The sequence below is a fragment of the Pyrus communis genome, chromosome 5 (genome assembly GCF_041283825.1).
Source record: "Pyrus communis isolate YQ-2024b chromosome 5, ASM4128382v1, whole genome shotgun sequence".
Classification (NCBI taxonomy): Eukaryota; Viridiplantae; Streptophyta; class Magnoliopsida; order Rosales; family Rosaceae; genus Pyrus; species Pyrus communis.
Window position 1 is genome coordinate 15,962,865 of NC_142569.1, and position 19,065 is coordinate 15,981,929.

A 19,065-nucleotide genomic window follows, 5' to 3' on the forward strand; every position below is an offset into this window, starting at 1 on the left:
AATATATGCAATTGAAATATGTTTAAATGACATTGTATGAGATTGCAATTGCACTCAAACCTGAAAGAATAAAATATAATTTATCCAATTTTTTATTTAATAAATGAATTAATAATTAATTAATTATCAGTTATTTAATATTCACTAAATTAATAGATTTTTCTTGGTGCCAAGGCTATTCATTTATAAAGGTTTAATTGTATGGGAGGACGAGGCGCAAATTAACTTGTAACCAAGAATAATAATAAAGATGTCGCTTAAGTAAAAGACAAAATATCACAATGAAGAAGCTCCGGTCGTACCCACGAGGATCTTCTTCGGATTCTCTTTGTGAGGATCTCAAAGATCCTTAAATCATGTTTGTTCATCACACATCGTGTGATCAGTTTTCGTCAGATACTATTCATATTTAATTTTAAATAAAAGTATTTAAAATGATTTATGGCCGCACGATGTATGATGAATAGACACGATTTGAGGATCCCCGGATCCTCATTCCATTTGTGCCTCCTCCATAAGATATATCACATAGGGATGACAACGGTTGGTTTGGAGATGGAAATGACATATCCATTCCATAACTTGAAAACTAATCATATTCATAGCTGCAAATTAACCATCGTAGATTATCCATACGATACCCACCGGGTAACAGATTCTCTATCAGCTAATGGTTATATCCATCTTCGTCAATAGAAAAACATTATTCGTTCAACTTACGCATTATAATTTAATAGATACTAATCCCGTCATCAAATATCCATATCCAAACAACCAAAAACATAACAATATTTTATGGAAGTGTTCATGGTAAAAAAATTATCAAATAATTTCAATACTTGTGAATATACATCTATGTATGTGTGTGTGCATATATATATTATTTGGAATGGATTTGGGGATGAATACGGATTGGGAACCTGTATAACCATATTCAAAACTGTAACCGAATTATATTCATGGTTTTTCCCCATAATCGAAAAATAATCGAGTTTTCATTCCCAAATCCAACCTATTTGGACAATTATCCATAGTTATAGGATTTAATAGGTTGAATTGTCATCCCTAATATCACATAGTCAATAAATTAACAACTGAAAATAAACTCAAATTATGAGCGTGATAGAGAAAGACATTTAGGATTGACGAGTAAATGTAGCGCTTCAAATTAAATGAAATTCATACATAGGATACATCAAATAATCAATGCAATAACAACTAAAAATAAACTCTAGTTCATAAGTGAACTAGTCCAATAGATAACTAAATTAACTATAAAAGGTCACAGATCCTACTATCAAGTGCCCTTTGTACAATTAGGGCTGAGATTTTTTGTCAAATTATCATATCAACTGAATTACCAACTATATTATATTAAATTTGTGACAAAATTTGTACCAACTAGTAATGGTAAAGTATTCGTATCAAACTATACATAAGGGTATACAAAAGATAAAATCCATTACCGGTGGTACCAAATATATATAAAAGAAGCTTTTAGGGAAAAAGATACACATTTTCTTTAAAAATAGAGATTAGTTGTGAGGTCCACACCATATCGAACTTTAATAATTTGAACCGTCTATTTTTCAAGTTACACCTCATAAATCATCATTGCAAAATATTACTTAATCGGAAATATTTAAGACATCTAATTGAGTAAAAAAAAGTAACGAATACTTTGTTATATAAGAAATAATGAAATGTTATCTTGATAATTAAATAGACAAATAGTTTCAGATTGAATTGAATTTTTGTAAGAATGATCTATAAATCGAAACTTACAATAATTGAAGTTTGATGTGAAGTGAGACCCACATATAATTCCAATTTAAAAAATAATAAAAATCCTTTTGAATAAAGGGCCTGATATATATATATATATATATATAAATTATTATTATTGTGTATTTTATTTTTTACTAGTCTAGCATCTCAATCTTTCTCAGCGTCTCTTTGTTTCCAGTTTCCCCTACCCTCATCTTTTTCTCGCGACTTCGTCTCTCATCTTGGCGGTGAGTTCATCTCTTCCGGTGACTCTCTCTCCTCAGTCCATCTCATCTTCTCCTTCATCAATCGCGACTCGCTCCGATTCCACCGAGTCATCATCTACCGATCATCGATCAATTCGATCAGAGTGATTTGATTGCTGCTGCTGCGAGTTCCGACGATGAACACGAGGCATCGAACAAGTATCGACAAGGCTGTCGTCAATGTTTGGCAGCGGGAGGTCGGCCAGCTCTCCGCCAGAAATTTCAAGCAGCGCCTCGCCGGCTCTGAGGTATCTCATCCTCTGGATATTCTTGTCCCGCCATTTTTTTTTAATTATCATTATCATTATCGGATTTACAGTGGAAGTAATTCGATCTATTTCTGACAAGGGAAACGAAGTGATATAGATTCACTCCTCAAAATCAGAAGAAGCTTTTCGTCTCCTTGATAGTGGAAGTTTGAACATTTTTTGAACAAAAAGAACAATCTCCATGGCTTCTGATATTTAACTTATTATTTTCTTTTGGGTTTAGTGATTTCTGATATGGGAGTTGAAATGATAGGCTAATTCATGCATTGGGTTTTTGAATTATGTGTGTTTTGCTTTTATGGATAAAATTAAGACCATATTTGTGTGATGCTAGATTAAAGTTGGATTTTTATTCTTTCTTGCTATGTTATATTGAGGAACTCACTGATGGTAGCGAAATTTGATGTGTTATGGCTGTGAAATTTGTATTGAAGGTAGTGGATATGAGTTCTTGCTCTAATCTCTTCAGGAGAATTTGAGTGTGGTGTGTAATGCATGGAGTTGAAGAGGCTCATATCAGTTTTGTACTGAAGGTTGTGGATATCATTTTTCAGGATCTCGTGCTCCGATTGGAAATCTATCGGAAGCTAGAGAAGCATAAAGGATGTGTGAACACTGTAAGCTTCAATGCCGATGGTGATATTCTGGTTTCGGGCTCTGATGACAGGCGGGTTATCCTATGGAATTGGGAAACTGGGAAAGCTCAGCTTTCTTTCCATTCAGGTCATAATAATAATATATTCCAAGCAAAGATCATGCCTTATACCGATGATCGCACAATTGTTACTTGTGCTGCTGATGGGCAGGTACTTTGTTTATTTAAAGCAATGTCATCATGACCTGGAACATCCAAGTTTCATTAAAATAATCCTAGTATGTGTATTTGATGTTTATAGGTGAGACGTTCTCAAATTCTAGAGCGGGGACAAGTGAATACTTCATTGTTGGGCAGACATATGGGCCGCGCTCATAAGTTGGCCGTTGAGCCTGGGAGTCCTCATATTTTTTACACCTGTGGTGAAGATGGATTGGTGCAACATGTGAGTAATAATTTCCTTTGCTAGTCGTAAACACTAATATGGAATCTTTTAATTTGCGATGTTATGTGTTCTTGCACAAGCTGAAAATTGGTAAACTGTACTCAAGAGGATGAGGTCTTTTCTAGCATTTTTGTTGACTTCAAAACTTTCAAAATTTATTGGCTCATTGAGTCTTTCTAGATGAGAATGAGCAAATTTATGTGGTAAGCTCTTACAATTCTTAATGATGGTGGTGATGTTGGTAGTGCTTTTGTTTTAAATGTTTGGCTTTTTTTTCCTTGTTCTGTTGTGCTATACAACCATGTGACTTGGGTTTTACTTTACAGTTTGATCTGAGGACTGATGCTGCCACAGAACTTTTCACGTGCAAACCTCTTGATAATAGGAGGAGTTACATGCCAGCCATCCATCTAAATGCAATTGCAATTGACCCAAGAAACCCAAATTTCTTTGCAGTGGCAGGTGCTGATGAATATGCACGACTTTTTGATATCCGTAAGTATAACTGGGATGGGTCATCTGATGTTGGCCAACCCGCAGACTTCTTTTGCCCACCACACTTGATTGATGATGTACAAGTGGGAATTACAGGATTGGCCTTCTCAGAACAGAGCGAACTTCTTGTCTCATATAATGATGAGTTCATATATCTTTTTACTCGAGATATGGGATTGGGACCTAATCCAATTCCATCCTCTCCAGTTTCTATGGGAAGTGATGCAAGTGAAACAAGTGGTGATCATCAGTGTGAAAATTCTCCATCAACTATGGATGTTGATAAAAGATTTGTTCCTCAAGATTACAAGGGTCATATGAACCGTGAGACAGTAAAAGGCGTGAACTTCTTTGGGCCTAATTGTGAATATGTTGTGAGCGGGTCTGATTGTGGGCGGATATTCATATGGAAGAAAAAGGGTGGGGAGCTGATTCGTGTTATGGAAGCAGATAAGCATGTGGTAAATTGCATCGAGTCTCATCCTCACACCACAGTTCTTGCAAGTAGTGGAATTGAAAATGACATAAAGATGTGGACTCCCAAGGCCAATGAGAGAGCTATTCTGCCTCAGAAAATCGAGCAGGTATGCTTTGTTATCCTAAACTATTTCGTTTACTTTAAAAATCTCTTTTTAAGGTTTAGATTTTGCTTCATGGACCAACTTGCATGACCTATGAAAAGTAAATTTTTCTCATCCTTCTTTTATATGGTGCTTGCATCACCTGTTCTTCTGAGTCTCGGACGATGATGTTGATGGCATTGAAATTAACATTTCTCTTCAAGGGAAAGTGGAAAATGGGATGGGAGTGGGAGGCTCAGGACATGGCATTTTCATTTATTCCAAAAAAATTAGTTGTTTGTTACTTGCGGTAATTTTTATTTTGTGTTTGCTCAAAAGACCATAATTTGCATTTTCAACATTTAGGCATTTATTGTTTAATACATGCTTTGGAGAGAACTCTTCTTTCTAAACCTCAATATCGCTTAGAGATTCAGGTGGGGTCTATAAAGCTGATTTGGTGCAGCTTCACGTGGTTGCTGACCCTACTAGGTAGTCCTAGAAACGCCTGTATGTATGCCAATGTTGGTACTATGATGTTAATAAACAATTAGATACAGACTAGGGCTATGTTACCGATGCTAGAACCTATATGGGCAGCAGAGGAACTGATTTCTCTGCTGTTACTTGTGTGGTAAAGGTCGTGATACCTGGCCGAATAATGTGGTATGCTAGTGAGGAGGAGGAGGATGAGGATGATGATGATGAATATTTTTCAGAAGACAATATTTTTGATGATGATGATTACGACTACGATGACGATGATGATGATGACGACGAAGATGACGATGATGATTTAGATGACCATGCAGGTGGCATCGATTGAATGTCATGTTGATGATACAACGCTAGAAGTTTTCTTGATGGTTATCATGATGCTAATGATGATCGTAATTTTATAATTGTGTCCAGAAGAAACCGAAGGCTAGGGGCTGGATGTACCGCTTATCGTCCCCTCAGGATTTGATGATGCAACTATTTTCACTGCAAAGGCAGAGTGAAAGCCCAGATCGCACGGGGGAGAACTCATCTTCCGGTCAGGACCTTCTAGAGCTAATACTTTCATTTGAGCCAAACAATGATGATTCTTCAGGCGATGAAGGAGACGCGGCAAGCCTGGATGATTTGTTTAGTTGAGTCATGAGTGGCAATGAAGCCTATGAATTGTTGATAGTAATTGTACATAATTAGGTTCTAAGTTATACTCTTTGGATAATTTTCATGTGTACTGGATCTTACATTTCATGCTATTTCTTTATTCATAAGTGGTTTTCTAATATTTTCTATTTGTGCATGAGTTTTGAGATTATGTATTTGTTTTCTGTATTAATCCAGCGTTCCCTGAGTGTCTCACTTTACCAATAAGGAAACTTACCGTTTTCAATCTCATTTTAGAAGAGAGAATGTTCCATCTCATTTTAGTCCTAAAGATTTTAGCAGGAGAATTATATCAGTGAGTTCTTTGGACACCCTTATTGCATTTAAGACATTAAGAAGTTGAAGATAAGAAAATGAGAGGTAGGACCTCGCGGTGCACTGGTTACCGTCATCCCATTCTTCTGCTTCTCTCTCTAGATAGGAAGCTTTTTAATGGAAGGGATTTCGATTTTTAATAAAAAGAGAATTATTTGCGGGGTCCATACCACATCGCAATTTAACGATTCGAACCATCTATTTTTCAAGTAGCTCCTTATAAAATATTAGCCGAATTGGAAATATTTGACGCATCTAATTGAGTTTAAAAAAATTGACGAACACTTTGTTTGCTAAGAAATATAGAAATTTCATCGTGATAATTAAATAGGCACATGATTTTGGATTGAGTTGAATTTTTGTAAAGATGATCTATGAATCGAGACTTACAAAATAGACAGTTTGGATCGTTGAAGTTCGATGTAGAGTGGACCTCACAACTAATCTCATTTTTTTTGAAAAAAATTGAGATCCCTCATCTTAAAAGGCCTTATACGTATGTGCATGTGTGTATATATAAATGCAGTGTGCCATTGTCCATAAAGCCCAAGTCTCATTCTTCACCTGCAAGTTATGCACATTGAATCCCACGGTTAGAATATAATCCAGGTGGTTAAACTAGTATAATTCTAGTACATACATTCTCTGCAGACCGCAGCCTAGACCTGTATGTCTGCTACACAAAACACAACGACGATATTCTAGTCAGTCACGGGATCTTCATGAACTCGGGTCTCCATATGAACAAATATCGCGCTGAGTGATTTGATCGTGATGTTGCAACTGAACACTGTATCAACGCCATAGGTACAATGTAAGCTCCAAGCATTTTAAATGAGTAGTAGTAGAACGTGGACGAGGATCTGCTTTCTTCAGATGTCTTATTTTCAGCCTGTTGTTGTATTTCATGGTTCACTTGGACCGAAATTATTGGAACTTTGGAAGCTAAACTCTGCATATATCTACACAAACTTGAAATCCCATCTAGGCTGATAGGTCTTGTGTATTGGAGAGTTTGGAAATGAGCGAGAATAGCAGTCGGAGCCAGCTCCATTTGTGAGGTAGAGGTTTGCATAAGTAACATCACCAATCGATAGAACGCGATCAGGATTGTTACTTATCAAGTGATTTATTGTGGTAGTTGGGCTATTCTCTCCTGGTAGCTCCGAGGACCAGAAACTGGCATGGTCCGTCCTGAAAATGGTGGATTTCACTCGTTGCAGGTATAGAAATAAAATGTGGTCGGCTCAACCCTACATCGAAACAGAAATTAGATCATCAACTTATCAGAAGATTCACATTTCCATCACAACTTATGCTGGGGAGGTTAAAAGTTAATTCATTTCAGTCAATCCCAACTTTGTAATTCTTCATACTTTGAAGTTTAAAAAGTTAGAAGTTGATACTTTGAAGCAAAAGAAGAAGCGAACAAAATCAAACCTGTGAGACGAACAGTGTAATTTTGGAGGCCTTCAAAAGGGTAGAGCTGACTGTAAAACATACATATCTTGGTGGATATGAACCTTGCGCACTTTTGGTTTAGGGTCCAATCCAATGGCCCAAAATATGAAAAATCCCAATTCTCAATTGCCCAAAAGCTTAAATCTTTAACTAAAAAACCCGGGCTTGTATGGGACTGCCTTTACAAGGTGTACTTTTTCTCATAAGTACTTTCATTAGAAACACAACTCAGAAAGTGCTTCTATCATCAAAAACATTTCAAGTTTTTATGTCAAACGTTATGGAAAGCAGTGACAATGTGATTCTAAAGGAAATATCAATTTATGTTATTAGTGTAGATACTATCGTTTGTTAAAAAAAAACAATAATAACAAAAAAAAAGAAAAAAATCAATGTATCTTTTGTATCAAAACATACATTGATTTTTCCTAGCTATGCACTGACCACCGTTGCCCCATTCTTAGTGTCGGTTGCCCTTCCTTTACATCTAGGTCTTGTGTTTGACTTTCCTCTTCTCTAATATCATTTGTATCAATAAAAAAAATTTGAGTAAGACGCTTGTACCCTAAGTATTTAAATGAACTCAGCATCGGAGATCGGATATATGAAACGTCATATGACCTAAATAAGGCAAAATGAGCCGGTTAGGCCTCCAATTCTAACAGAGAACCGGACCTACCCGACCCAAACAGATCCAGTCCAGGAAGAGCTAAATGATGCTAAATCCTCCCGTCCACGTAACTCCCGCGATATTTTTCAACGACGAGTTTTATCAACCCCGACTCGACTCACCGAGCCCTCTTCGATCTTCATCGTCTTCGTCTGAGATTCTGGAATCAGCTGCTTTCTGCAGATTCCCATGGAAGCCCTGATTAGCTCGTCTTCTCCTACAATCACGTCGTCCGCTTCTTCCTTCTCCGTTTTCTCTCCCCGAAAGTCCCTCCCTTCACGGCCCTTTCAGCTTCCGCTCGCCTCCAAAGGTAAAATCTTCGTTCTATTTCCCTCTTATGCTTCGCTTGGTTGCCAATTGATCGATGAAATTTCCAAAATTTTCAAGTTTTATGAGAGTGGTTCGAGATTCCGAGTTTCCTTGGATTTTTTTCCGGCAACCAAACGCGGCAATTTGTTATTTTATCTGATTGGAATGGAAATTTTCGGTTTCAGGAAACGAGAATGAATCAAATCCGAAGTCCGATTCCAAAGAAATCAATCGCCTTCCGATTCTCAGCAATCGCCACCTCTCCCTCTCACCACTCTCCAAGGTACTATATATATATATATATATATATATATATATATATATATATATATATATATTCTCAAGCTTTTACTTTTGAAACTTTTCTTTTGGATAAATTGGTGGAGGAAAGCAGGGAAAGATCAGAAACCAAATTCATGTCAGATGTTTGACATTACAAAATGTATGTGCTTTTGTTGCAAAATTATGCATTTAATAATAAATTAACTTGTCTGAGTGATTGAGGTGATGGAATTTTGTTGTGTAAAAGCTTTGATTGTGCATTTTGTGTTGAATGAAAATTAATTCGTCGAAAACCTGATGTTAGGACGCAGCAATGGGACTGGTGATGGGTGCGGCGACAGGAAGAGGGTGGACTACGGGTTCTGGAATGGAAGGCCCTCCTGCCCCTGCTGGGGTTCAGACACAAAGCACAGAGAATGTCTCCACTTTTCCCTGGTCTCTCTTCACCAAATCGCCTCGCCGGAGGATGCTTGTAGCTTTCACTTGTAACATTTGTGGGCAAAGGACAACGCGGGCAATTAACCCCCATGCTTACACTGATGGCACCGTCTTTGTGCAGGTAGTAACTTAGGCTTTAATCATGGTGCTGCAGATTGAGTGATTATTTTCTAAGTCCTTATTTTTGTGTATTTAATATGATTCAAATGGGGAAAAGTTAGGCAGGCAAAGGTGAAAAACAAAAAAAAAAGAAGAAGATTTGGTTTAGAACTTTTAACAATGCAATTCAGGGGAGGAGAGTATCAAATTTGGGGTAGACGTATATAATACGTTACTGAACATCTTTTGCCTGTGACTTTGGACAAGTAATTCTGGAATTTTTAATAATAAATTATATTGCGGTTGAATTAAGCGTTTAATCAAGTATTATGAATGTACTGCGCTAAAGGAAAATATATGGTTGATAAGAAGCTAACGGTTATGCTTGTTTTCTTCTGGTTCTGCAGTGTTGTGGATGCAATGCATTTCATAAGCTTGTGGATCATTTGAACCTGTTTCATGAGATGAAGTGCTATGTGAGTCCAGGTTTTAATTACAAAGGTAACGGGTGGGAAGCTGTTAACTTCAAATATCTGGAGATGGATGATGATAAAGGTAATGATGACATATTTCCCATCCAATGAGGTGGATCGACCGCTTCAGGAGTATGTATATTCTACGGTAATGTGTTGGAACCTTTGCTTAGTCTTCACATGTATATGTCACTGTCTGGGTCTCTCCTTGATGTCACATTTCTAAATTCAGCATTGTATTCTCTAGATTATTTACGGCTTATTAGGAGATGTTTGAACGGCAGAAACGCTTATTAAGATGATTCTTATTTGGAGGTTATGTATAGTATTGTCTAACAATGTGCAAATCTGAATGCAATGCCTGAATTTTCAACGACTCTTCTTAACCTGTGGAATGATTTATCCTAATTTAGTATACTGTTGTGTGATTGTCTACTGCAAATTGTTGTGCTATATATTTAAACGTGAGCAATTCATTGTGGGTGCTGTCTTTAACTTAAGGTGTTTTTATTTTCTATTTTTATTGCATGATTTCGTTGCCTTTTATTTGAATGATTCCATTCCGACATCCACTTCTTCGAAGGAACAAACTTTTTCTTGGTTGAGATCTCCCATCCTCTTTAACTGAGCAGGCTTTTCTTCTCTCTTTGCTTTTTTTTCCATCACCGTCTTGACCAACTTTGCTAGACGATGTCACTCAATGGTTGCACGATCAATCCTTCGCGCAACCTCAACACCCAGACCCACTTCATTTTCCTGCATTTAGGAGTTGAATCACGGCCCTCCAGCATCGGCGTAAAGGCCACCCAATGATCTATATCACTGACTGAATCCTTTCCCGCACAGAGTTCCATCCACAGTTGATAGAAATTCGTTTTATAGAGGCCAATGTATTATACACTGCCAAAAGAGCTTCGCCAGCTAGAATGTTTCTTTGTTTGTATACTTGCTTTCGGAAATCAGATTAGTTCGAGTTTTCTGGTTGCAGATAAATTAGTCTTCCTCTTGGTTATATAATCCTCTATGTTCCTGTTTTCTCTTGCACAGAGATCACTTACTGAATTTGCCTTCTTAGACATTTTATCTAATAAAATCCCAACTTATATATAATAATTTTTGTAACATTATAATTACAAAAACACTAAAGAAAGAAGTATACAAGAACACCAGGTTACAAACTGTTTTTTACTGAATTTAACCATATATGTTTGCGTCATCTCATTTACCGTGAAAATGCCACACCGTTCTGTCAAGGCCGGCGCTGCGGGTTCCGGCCGCCCATTATCTTTGAGATTTTGGTAGGCATGAGCTTTATCTTGTTCTTAGGTTTCTTGTATGAATTAAAGGGCTCCATAAGATAAAACTTTTTTTAAGATAAAACTTTTTTTTTTTTCTCTCTCTCTCTGTTGAGAAAAGGTATTGCTGTAAGTAAGAAATATGTATAATTTGAATTCTTACTAGGGAGATTCCACGCAGACGTTGGTGATGGTTTGTTTAGGAGAAGCCTTTATCATTAGGCTCTGAACGAAGCCAATCAGCTGCACAAATAAATAAATAAATAAATATGAAATGAAAAATGAAATTATACATGTCAAGAAAATCCATCGGAAATTATACTTACGGGTGCTAGGCCAATGCACATAATACTGAAGCCAGGGAAATTAAATGGAGCTTCTTCAGACAGGAATAAAGCTGGATATATATGTATATTTGATAGGACAAATTGGTCAAATTTTGGATTACAGGATTTATCTACCCAAAAATCACAAATAAAAATAATAAGAAATGATAAATTCCACAAATACCTGTTAGAGGACTAAAAAGTAATGGAGAAACAATGTTGGCAAAGGAGCTTATGCCTAAAATGCATCCTTGAGCCCTTCCCTGAACATGAGTTTTGCTTTTTTAAATAAGTCGATTTAAACATATATGAACATGAACAAAGAAAAAAATAAAACATTTTTTTGGAACGTTTTTCAGAAGCACTTGTAAGCGCTTTTTTTTCTTCAGGGTTTTAATAAAAATTCCAACGTAATGAGCTTATGAGGAGAAGTGCTTCGTACATGCCCTAAAAGTCGACTAAAGTTCTTAGTAAAATTACCTGATCATGGGGTCCAACTTGTTTTGATGCAATGCTGCGTATCTGTGAAAGTAAAAGATTTTCACCGTCAGCTAGTCATAGTTCTTCAACCAACGTAGATGGGGAAAAATAGTTTTTACCAAAGATTAAAGCAAAAAACATACGCTTGGCTGCACTAAATATCCGAAAACATTAAACAGAGTCGCAGCATAAGGAACCTGCAACATTTGAACATCTCTTTCAACGACTTTATAAAACAGAGGAAACGCAAATATGTGAAGAAACATGAAGGAAGTTTGCAAATTCAGCAATGGAAGATTTACCCAAACTGCCCATGAAATGCTGTTAAGAAACATCTGCACAAGGCCAGATCTAAGAGTCAGAAATGTTTTGAATCAGTATATATATAGTGAGAGCTATGCTATAGGCCGTCTGTCGTCCACGTGCGCATGTGTGATTTTTTACTGTAGATCACTATGGAATAATGCTTGACCTTAAATCACACATGCACATGGCAATTTCTAACCATAGATCACTATGGGATCCACATTCGATCTATGCTCATAAGTCACATGTGCAAACATGCATGGACGACTGACTTTAGCAATTTTGGGATAGAAGGGTTTATTATTTTTATCACCCTATGTTACGATCTCAAAATCATTAGTTAACACTTCACAATGACACATTTAATTATAGGATCGTAAGAAAGAATTGGAGCAAAGGCACATACACTCATACTGCCCATTATGAGCCCAATTGTAAGCAGCTTTTCCTCTCCTATAGCAGTTGCAAACATAGGCATGAAAAGCAACTGCAGAATTCACAAACAGAAAATTAAGGAGTCTATATATAAGAAGTATATAAAAATGTATGTATTATACAATATATGTGTATAAATATGTGTACGTGTGTGTGTGTGTATATATATATATATTATATGTATATATATGTGTATGTGTGTGTGTGTATATACTATATGTATAATGTAGCAGCAGAAGGTTAGGTATTGCTAGCCTGTGATGTGGCCCCTGATATCGAAAAAATCAGCATTAGATCAGCAAACTGATTCTTGTTGAAGTGGAAACGAGCCTTTAAGAAATACTGCACGGTAAAAATTTGGATTTGAGCAACTAAAAAGACTAAGAAAGTTCGAAATTAGGGTAAATGAAAATTGTACCAATAATGAAGCTTGCATGCCACCGTCTGCCAGGCTCTGAAAGAAGGAAACAACTGTTGCTTGTGACAGAATCTTACTGCAACGCACAGGGTTTTAAAAGTTATAGCTTAGTAAGATACGGGGTTTTATTACGATGATTTTTGAAACAAATTAACAAAACTCTTACCTACTCCTCAGTAGGGAAATCAACTCTCCTGGAGATGGAATTTTCTTAAATACTTGTATCGTCTTCGGTGAGTAGACATCACCTTCATCAGCAACTTCTGATACTCCTCCTTTCAAGATAGGCTGCCTCAAAGAACTATCGCCGCCCGGCAAGCTCTCCTTGAGAAAAATTCTCATGTAGACAGTTGACAGTATTGATGCAAAGGCAGCAACCTAAACCATACATAAACAAGGATTATTAATTAGAATTATCACGAAGATTAATTGGTATAGTAGGACTTATTGGTAGAGGTTGGGAATGGAAACCTGAAATATTGACGCGGTGGAGAGGAAACGAGCTGCTAAGGTTCCACATACAATTGCTGCTGAAGTAATACCAGCAAGAATTGCAAATGCAGATATTCGTTCTCTCTCTGAAACATTGTCGGCCTGGAATTAAGAAAGCAATTTTATATGTCATTTTAGCAACGAGAGATCAAATTAATGCCCCTCGTCAAATTATGTCATGGCTCATAACTAAGGAAAAACAATATGCAATAACTTGCTTAATCATACATCATATATAGTTAACTTGTTTAATCATGGAGTTGTTTGCTTTAGGCAACTGATTGACTTTGAAAAAACTTAACATGTCAAGAAATGAGACAACAATGTATATCAAACTAACATCATTCTTCCAGTACACTTTAATTTTGCATGTTAAACTAGAACTATAATACTATGTTAAACAAGCGCTAGATTCTCAAATATGAAGTTGCTCAATTAATTAAGGCCAACATATTACACTCAAGTAATCAATTGCTTGAATAGTAATATAATACAAGTTTTAGGGAATGCATATTTATGCTTACCACATAAGCAAGAGCGAGGCAGTTGATGCTGGTTTCGCCTACCAAAGCGGTTACCGTCCTCAGCACATAGAAGGCATAAAAGAAGCTTGTCTCCCTGCTACACGCCATTATCACTACCAAAAAAGAAGATACAGAAAGGGCATATAATTAACCCCAGAATTAATGAAATCTACTGAAATACAAAAAATAAAAAGGATATGATATCCACACACTCTTTTTTATTTTTTCTACATCTTTTTAGTTTTCGGTCGTCGGATTGGATGAATTGAAGAAGATCAACCGACATAAATTAACAGGGATGTGTGAGAAGTAAAAAAAGGTATGTGAATAACACATCCCAAAATAAAATTTAGGTAGAGTATCGCTGCCCACCAACAAGTGGACGGTGAAATTGAGTGTTTGACCAGCATACCCATTACCCCACAATAAAGACAAAAGTCTAGCCAAAACAAATATCTACTAGATTCTTAACTGGAGTAGTGTTATTTACACATTTATTTTTTACGTAATTATTGTTAATTTTTATCTTTTAATTTTCTTTAATGCATTTGAATTGACAGTTAAAATTTAATAAGAATGTGTGAAAGATAAAAAGAGACGTATGAATAACATTACTCTTCTTAAGATGTCAAAAATATTTTGAGACTATTTTAAAATTGTCACATCATGCTTGTATTAATTTATTAATACTAGACATTAAAGTATACATATTTTGTTCAATAACATGTGAATTCAAACTGAGTAGGAATTATTAATATAGTGAAGAGGTGGAAGATTCTTAGCTCAAATAACATTGGTACCACGGTTAAAGTTTAAAAAGTTTTAACGAAACACTTCTGATATTATTCATTTTAACGAAAAATCATATTTTTATTTTAAAAAAATCACTTATGTTACTATTCATTTACAACACATTTTTATCATTTTGATTAAAATTCAAAGTTTTCAAATCATTTTCGTTAATTTTCTTTAAAGGTTAGCACTAACGAAACATAGTTATCATCAAGCAAAAGAGAAAGGAAGAAAATCAATGAAACTATACACATAAAAATTACTGATGAGTGGAATACAAACCTAGTGGAATAATGGATAATGTCAATGGGATCGTGAGAAGTGACTTCCTCCCGTACACATCCGACAGATTCCCAATTACTGGAGTCATCACCACCGTTCCCACTCCTATGATCTGCATCCAACACGCACACACGCGTATGCCCATTAGTTTACACCAAATATCTTCACACAGTCCTTAATTCGACTATGTCTAATTAATCTTTTTGTGTTGCGATACAGTGTATTTGAACTATTAATTAAGTTCACTTTTGTCTAAACGTTGCATTGAATCTTGTGATTGATAGTCCGATTAACATTAACTTTGTTTGCCAAAATACTGGGTTAGAAATCTTGAGTTTGAGTCTAATAAGGGGGAGTTCAATCGTTTAATTTAATAAGTCTCACACAACTATTAGAAACGCACGCAACAAAAACATTGTTATCGAAATCAAACTCATACAGCTTGATTTGTTTATATAAGAATCAAAATCATATAAACCGATGTACTGCTAAACGACTTAAGAGGACATAACTCCCACGCAATACTGTGATCTATAAGTGTTATCATTGCTTTACTCCTCATTTCAAGATGGAGGATTACCTTAATTGACCATATATATATATAAAGGGGGTATGATATTCACACACCATTTTTTACTTCTCATACATTCTTTTAATTTTCGACTATCGAATTAGATGAATTGAAAAAAATCAAGAGACAGAAATCAACAAGAGATGTGTGTGAAGTAAAATAAAGTGTGTGGATAGTACATCTCATATATGAACACATAGGCTCTAAGTAGTACACACAAAAATTAGAAATTGCAGCATTATTAGGACCGCGACGGAGATTTGTTTGGTTGCCAGCAAAGTGCTGACGATGCTTCGTTTGTTTGTATCTAATTAAATAGCATGTATCTTTCAAAAAAAAAGAAAAAAAAAAAGAAAAGAAAAAAAAGAAAAGAAAAGAAAAGCATGTAATATTTAAAGTAATTCATGAGCTCAAATGGTTAAATGTACTAACGATTATATAACTGAAACGTATGGACATGGACAGCCGGTTTGGTAGGTATGAAGTTTAGTTGGGAAGATGTATTTAGGGTTTGCAAGCTTCAGTTCACGTACACACGTTTAGACTAACATTAGAGGCACGCATCTAATTACTTATCCAGTTGAGATAAAAATCTAGCTATGCATTAAATCAACAAAATTATTTTGTTGAAATAATAAAAATACAGGTAAAAGTAATAAGGGTAACTTAATACTCTTTTCCTAAACAAGGTAAGGTTGAAAAAAATCCATTGAACCCTACCAAAAGTTTGATGTTTTCTCTTATGTTACTTTTTTCTTCTTCGTCTTATTAATGTGCTTAGTTACTTTAACCATCTAACATATAAAATTGTGCTTAATGAAATTGATTCCACTTATTTTTTAAGATAGTGCTATCCATATACCTTTTTAACCTTTCACACACACTTTTTAATTGTCGGCTGTCCAATCGAATGAATTAAAAATAATAAAATGATAGAAATTAACAGTGTGTTGGAGGTAAAAAAAAGTGTGTGAATAACACACCTATTTTTTAATGAATAATTTTTATAAAATGGGTCAAACACATAAAATTAACTAAGAAATTTTGTGATATCATCGGTGGATTAAACCATACATGACCAGGCATGAGAGAGAGAGCATAGAAAATTTTCGAGTATATTGATAAATACAAACGCTAAAATCAAAATCAAAATCAAAACTTTTTATATATGGCTCCTCTTCGATGTCATCGGTGGAATTAATCAATTGAAAGAGGGATTTAATCAATTGAAAGAGGGATCAATTAAGGGAGATGAAAGTAGATATTAATATATATCCATGATGCATATGTATGAAGAATTAGCTTATATTATACATAAAAAGGAAACCATAAGGCAACGAGAAATTAATTAACATATAATTATATATAATTATATATATGCATTTACATACCGCTTGTTGAAAACCAGAGAGGTAAATGGCAAGGGAGCACTCATCTCGACCAGGGCAAAGAGCCAGCATGGTGATATCAGTTATGGCTGGAAGCACCACGAAGCTTGCAAACCCGTGAAAAAACACGGTCACAAACAGATGCCACAATCCTCGAATGCCCTCCATCTCTCTCTCTCTCTCTCTCTCTCTCTCTCAAAACTACCACTTCACTGATGATCCCAAATACAGTAAAGGTAAGCTTAAAAGCGAAAAAGCAGTGTGGCTCTCTCTCTTGTTTCTTAACGGTGATGAAGATTGAACAGTGAACAGGTTAGTTGTGCTTTGCTTTTAAGCATACGCTTGTGTTTTTGCCTTTTACTTTGGCTTTGTTTTTTACCGTCAGTGGGCAGCCACAGAGAGAGAGAGAGAGAGAGAGAGATGGGAGGTCCCCGTATATAAGGAGATGGGAGGTCCCCGTATATAAAGGTTGTGGGGACCTTATTTTAACCGACCAATCACCAAATCAAAAAATACAACCAAACAAGTCAATGACAAAGAAAACTGAAACGAATTAAAGAGTAGATAGGGCCAGGGAGAAATACGCACCCTTATTTTAATACTTTTATTTATTTAATTATTTTCATATTTTAAATTTTGACGAGAAATTCTTTTTTGAATTTATAATTTTCACGTAGATTTCTTAATGACACATGGCGTCCAGTCATAATTTACATAGGCATCACATCATCAGTTAACGAGAAATTTAACAGTCAGCCTAACGCATGTATAAGACTGTCCCAAATTAACACTTTAGGTATGACTTTGAGACGAAAAAAAACTTCATGTACTAAATGTTGAAAATCACTAAGGGTAGTAAACTGAAATTTACCCAAAATAAATTGCTCACGCAACTCATTTTATCTACATATAATGAAGACTATCCAACAAACGGCAGGGGTGTCTCCAATTTGATGCCTCTTTTATGTTTGTCTTTTTTTAAAAAATTTTTTTGACACTTGTCCATCAGCTTAACACCAAATTTAACACTGTTAAATTTTCATAAACTAAACAGAAAACTAACAATTAAAGAAAATAAAAAACAACACCTGATAACCACCCAACCACACCAACCCATCGCCGCTGACGTTGCTCCTCGCAGTTGGGAAAGCTTTATTTCCTTTCGTTTCTTTCTCTGCAAATTCTCACACTAGATCGTGATAGATCCACCCATCTCATCAAACAACAAACAGTGTGTGAAGTTTGAAATTTGGGGATATCTAATCGATCGATACGCGACGGCGACGAATGTCGATAACGGCTTTGCCAGCAAGAGAGAGGAAGGGAGAAATATAGAAAGAGAGAAAAAGAAGCTTTGCCCCGACGAGGAAGAGCCCCTCGTCCGAAATGAATGGTGGGGAGGTTCGGTATTGCTGTTAGGTTTTTGCAGTCGCCTTTTGTTTTCCCTTAATTTTTCAGTTTTTAAATTAAACTACTGCAAAATAGAGTGTTAAATTTAAAGTTAAGTAGAGGAACATGTGTAAAAAAACTAGAGATGAGACGACAAAAGGGAAACACATGATTGAGGACAACAAATCCGCAACCCCGACAAACAAAACTAATTCATGTAACAGCTTAGTTTTTCTTAATGTTGTGTAATAATAACTATCTAAATTATACGCAAACTTCAAATTGTGTTACAATTTACCGACTAAGTGTGCACTTTCATTCAGCTTTACATTATTTAATGGCATGTGACGATAACAACACTCGTTTTTCAAGAGCATTCTCATAAAGTCTACAGATGTGATGGAATGAGAACGAAAAAATTGGAGGGGAAGTGCGAAAGTCTTTAGGGCTTAAAAAGCCGCAAAACATGTTTTGGTAAAAATATTGATAAAAATACACAAAATTAACAAGTTCACGTGTCATTTGGACAATTTTTACTAACCCATTAGCCTTAATCTTTGATAAATACTTGTTGACATTAATAAATAGATATGTTATAATATTAATACATACACACATATATAGTATAATGATTATAAGAAATATGTAACTGTTGTGGTCTATATTTAACTGACAGTGAGAGGGGACCGACGACATAGAAAAAAATACCGAGAGATATATGTGTTGTAGAGTTGTGTAGAGGATATGTTATTCCCTTACGCAATG

At 35.6% G+C, this 19,065-nt stretch overlaps 3 protein-coding genes across 11 annotated transcripts; 2 read left to right on the plus strand and 1 right to left on the minus strand.

The window, feature by feature from the left end:
- Window positions 1-1,896: 1,896 nt before the first annotated feature.
- On the plus strand, window positions 1,897-5,676 carry LOC137725428 (Transducin/WD40 repeat-like superfamily protein). 8 transcript variants are annotated; one of them, XM_068464100.2, is made up of 6 exons: window positions 1,903-2,281; window positions 2,857-3,108; window positions 3,199-3,342; window positions 3,669-4,421; window positions 5,038-5,209; window positions 5,310-5,676. In XM_068464100.2, exons 1-6 carry the CDS (start codon window positions 2,171-2,173, stop codon window positions 5,324-5,326), a joined length of 1,449 nt encoding a protein of 482 aa, XP_068320201.2. In that variant the 5' UTR covers window positions 1,903-2,170; the 3' UTR covers window positions 5,327-5,676. The 8 variants fall into 8 exon arrangements, with proteins under 8 accessions (XP_088550696.1, XP_068320199.2, XP_068320200.2 ...); XM_088694568.1 differs by having other exon boundaries at window positions 5,313-5,676; XM_088694571.1 differs by having other exon boundaries at window positions 1,911-2,281; window positions 2,737-3,108.
- A 1,816-nt stretch (window positions 5,677-7,492) lies between these two features.
- LOC137725376 (uncharacterized) lies at window positions 7,493-9,975 on the plus strand. Its single transcript, XM_068464036.2, has 4 exons — window positions 7,493-8,311; window positions 8,496-8,593; window positions 8,897-9,151; window positions 9,537-9,975. Exons 1-4 carry the CDS (start codon window positions 8,191-8,193, stop codon window positions 9,711-9,713), a joined length of 651 nt encoding a protein of 216 aa, XP_068320137.2. The 5' UTR covers window positions 7,493-8,190; the 3' UTR covers window positions 9,714-9,975.
- A 705-nt stretch (window positions 9,976-10,680) lies between these two features.
- LOC137725375 (uncharacterized) lies at window positions 10,681-18,359 on the minus strand. Of its 2 annotated transcripts, XM_068464034.2 has the most exons (15): window positions 16,915-17,344; window positions 14,953-15,064; window positions 13,879-13,991; window positions 13,334-13,456; window positions 13,029-13,240; window positions 12,863-12,938; window positions 12,700-12,786; window positions 12,416-12,496; window positions 12,006-12,038; window positions 11,847-11,900; window positions 11,704-11,745; window positions 11,408-11,486; window positions 11,224-11,294; window positions 11,061-11,140; window positions 10,681-10,932 (listed from the first exon to the last, which is right to left on the minus strand). In XM_068464034.2, coding segments are annotated over exons 1-15 (1,329 nt in total). In that variant the 5' UTR covers window positions 17,080-17,344; the 3' UTR covers window positions 10,681-10,931. The 2 variants fall into 2 exon arrangements, with proteins under 2 accessions (XP_068320135.2, XP_068320136.2); XM_068464035.2 differs by having other exon boundaries at window positions 10,896-11,140; window positions 16,915-18,359.
- Window positions 18,360-19,065: the final 706 nt, after the last annotated feature.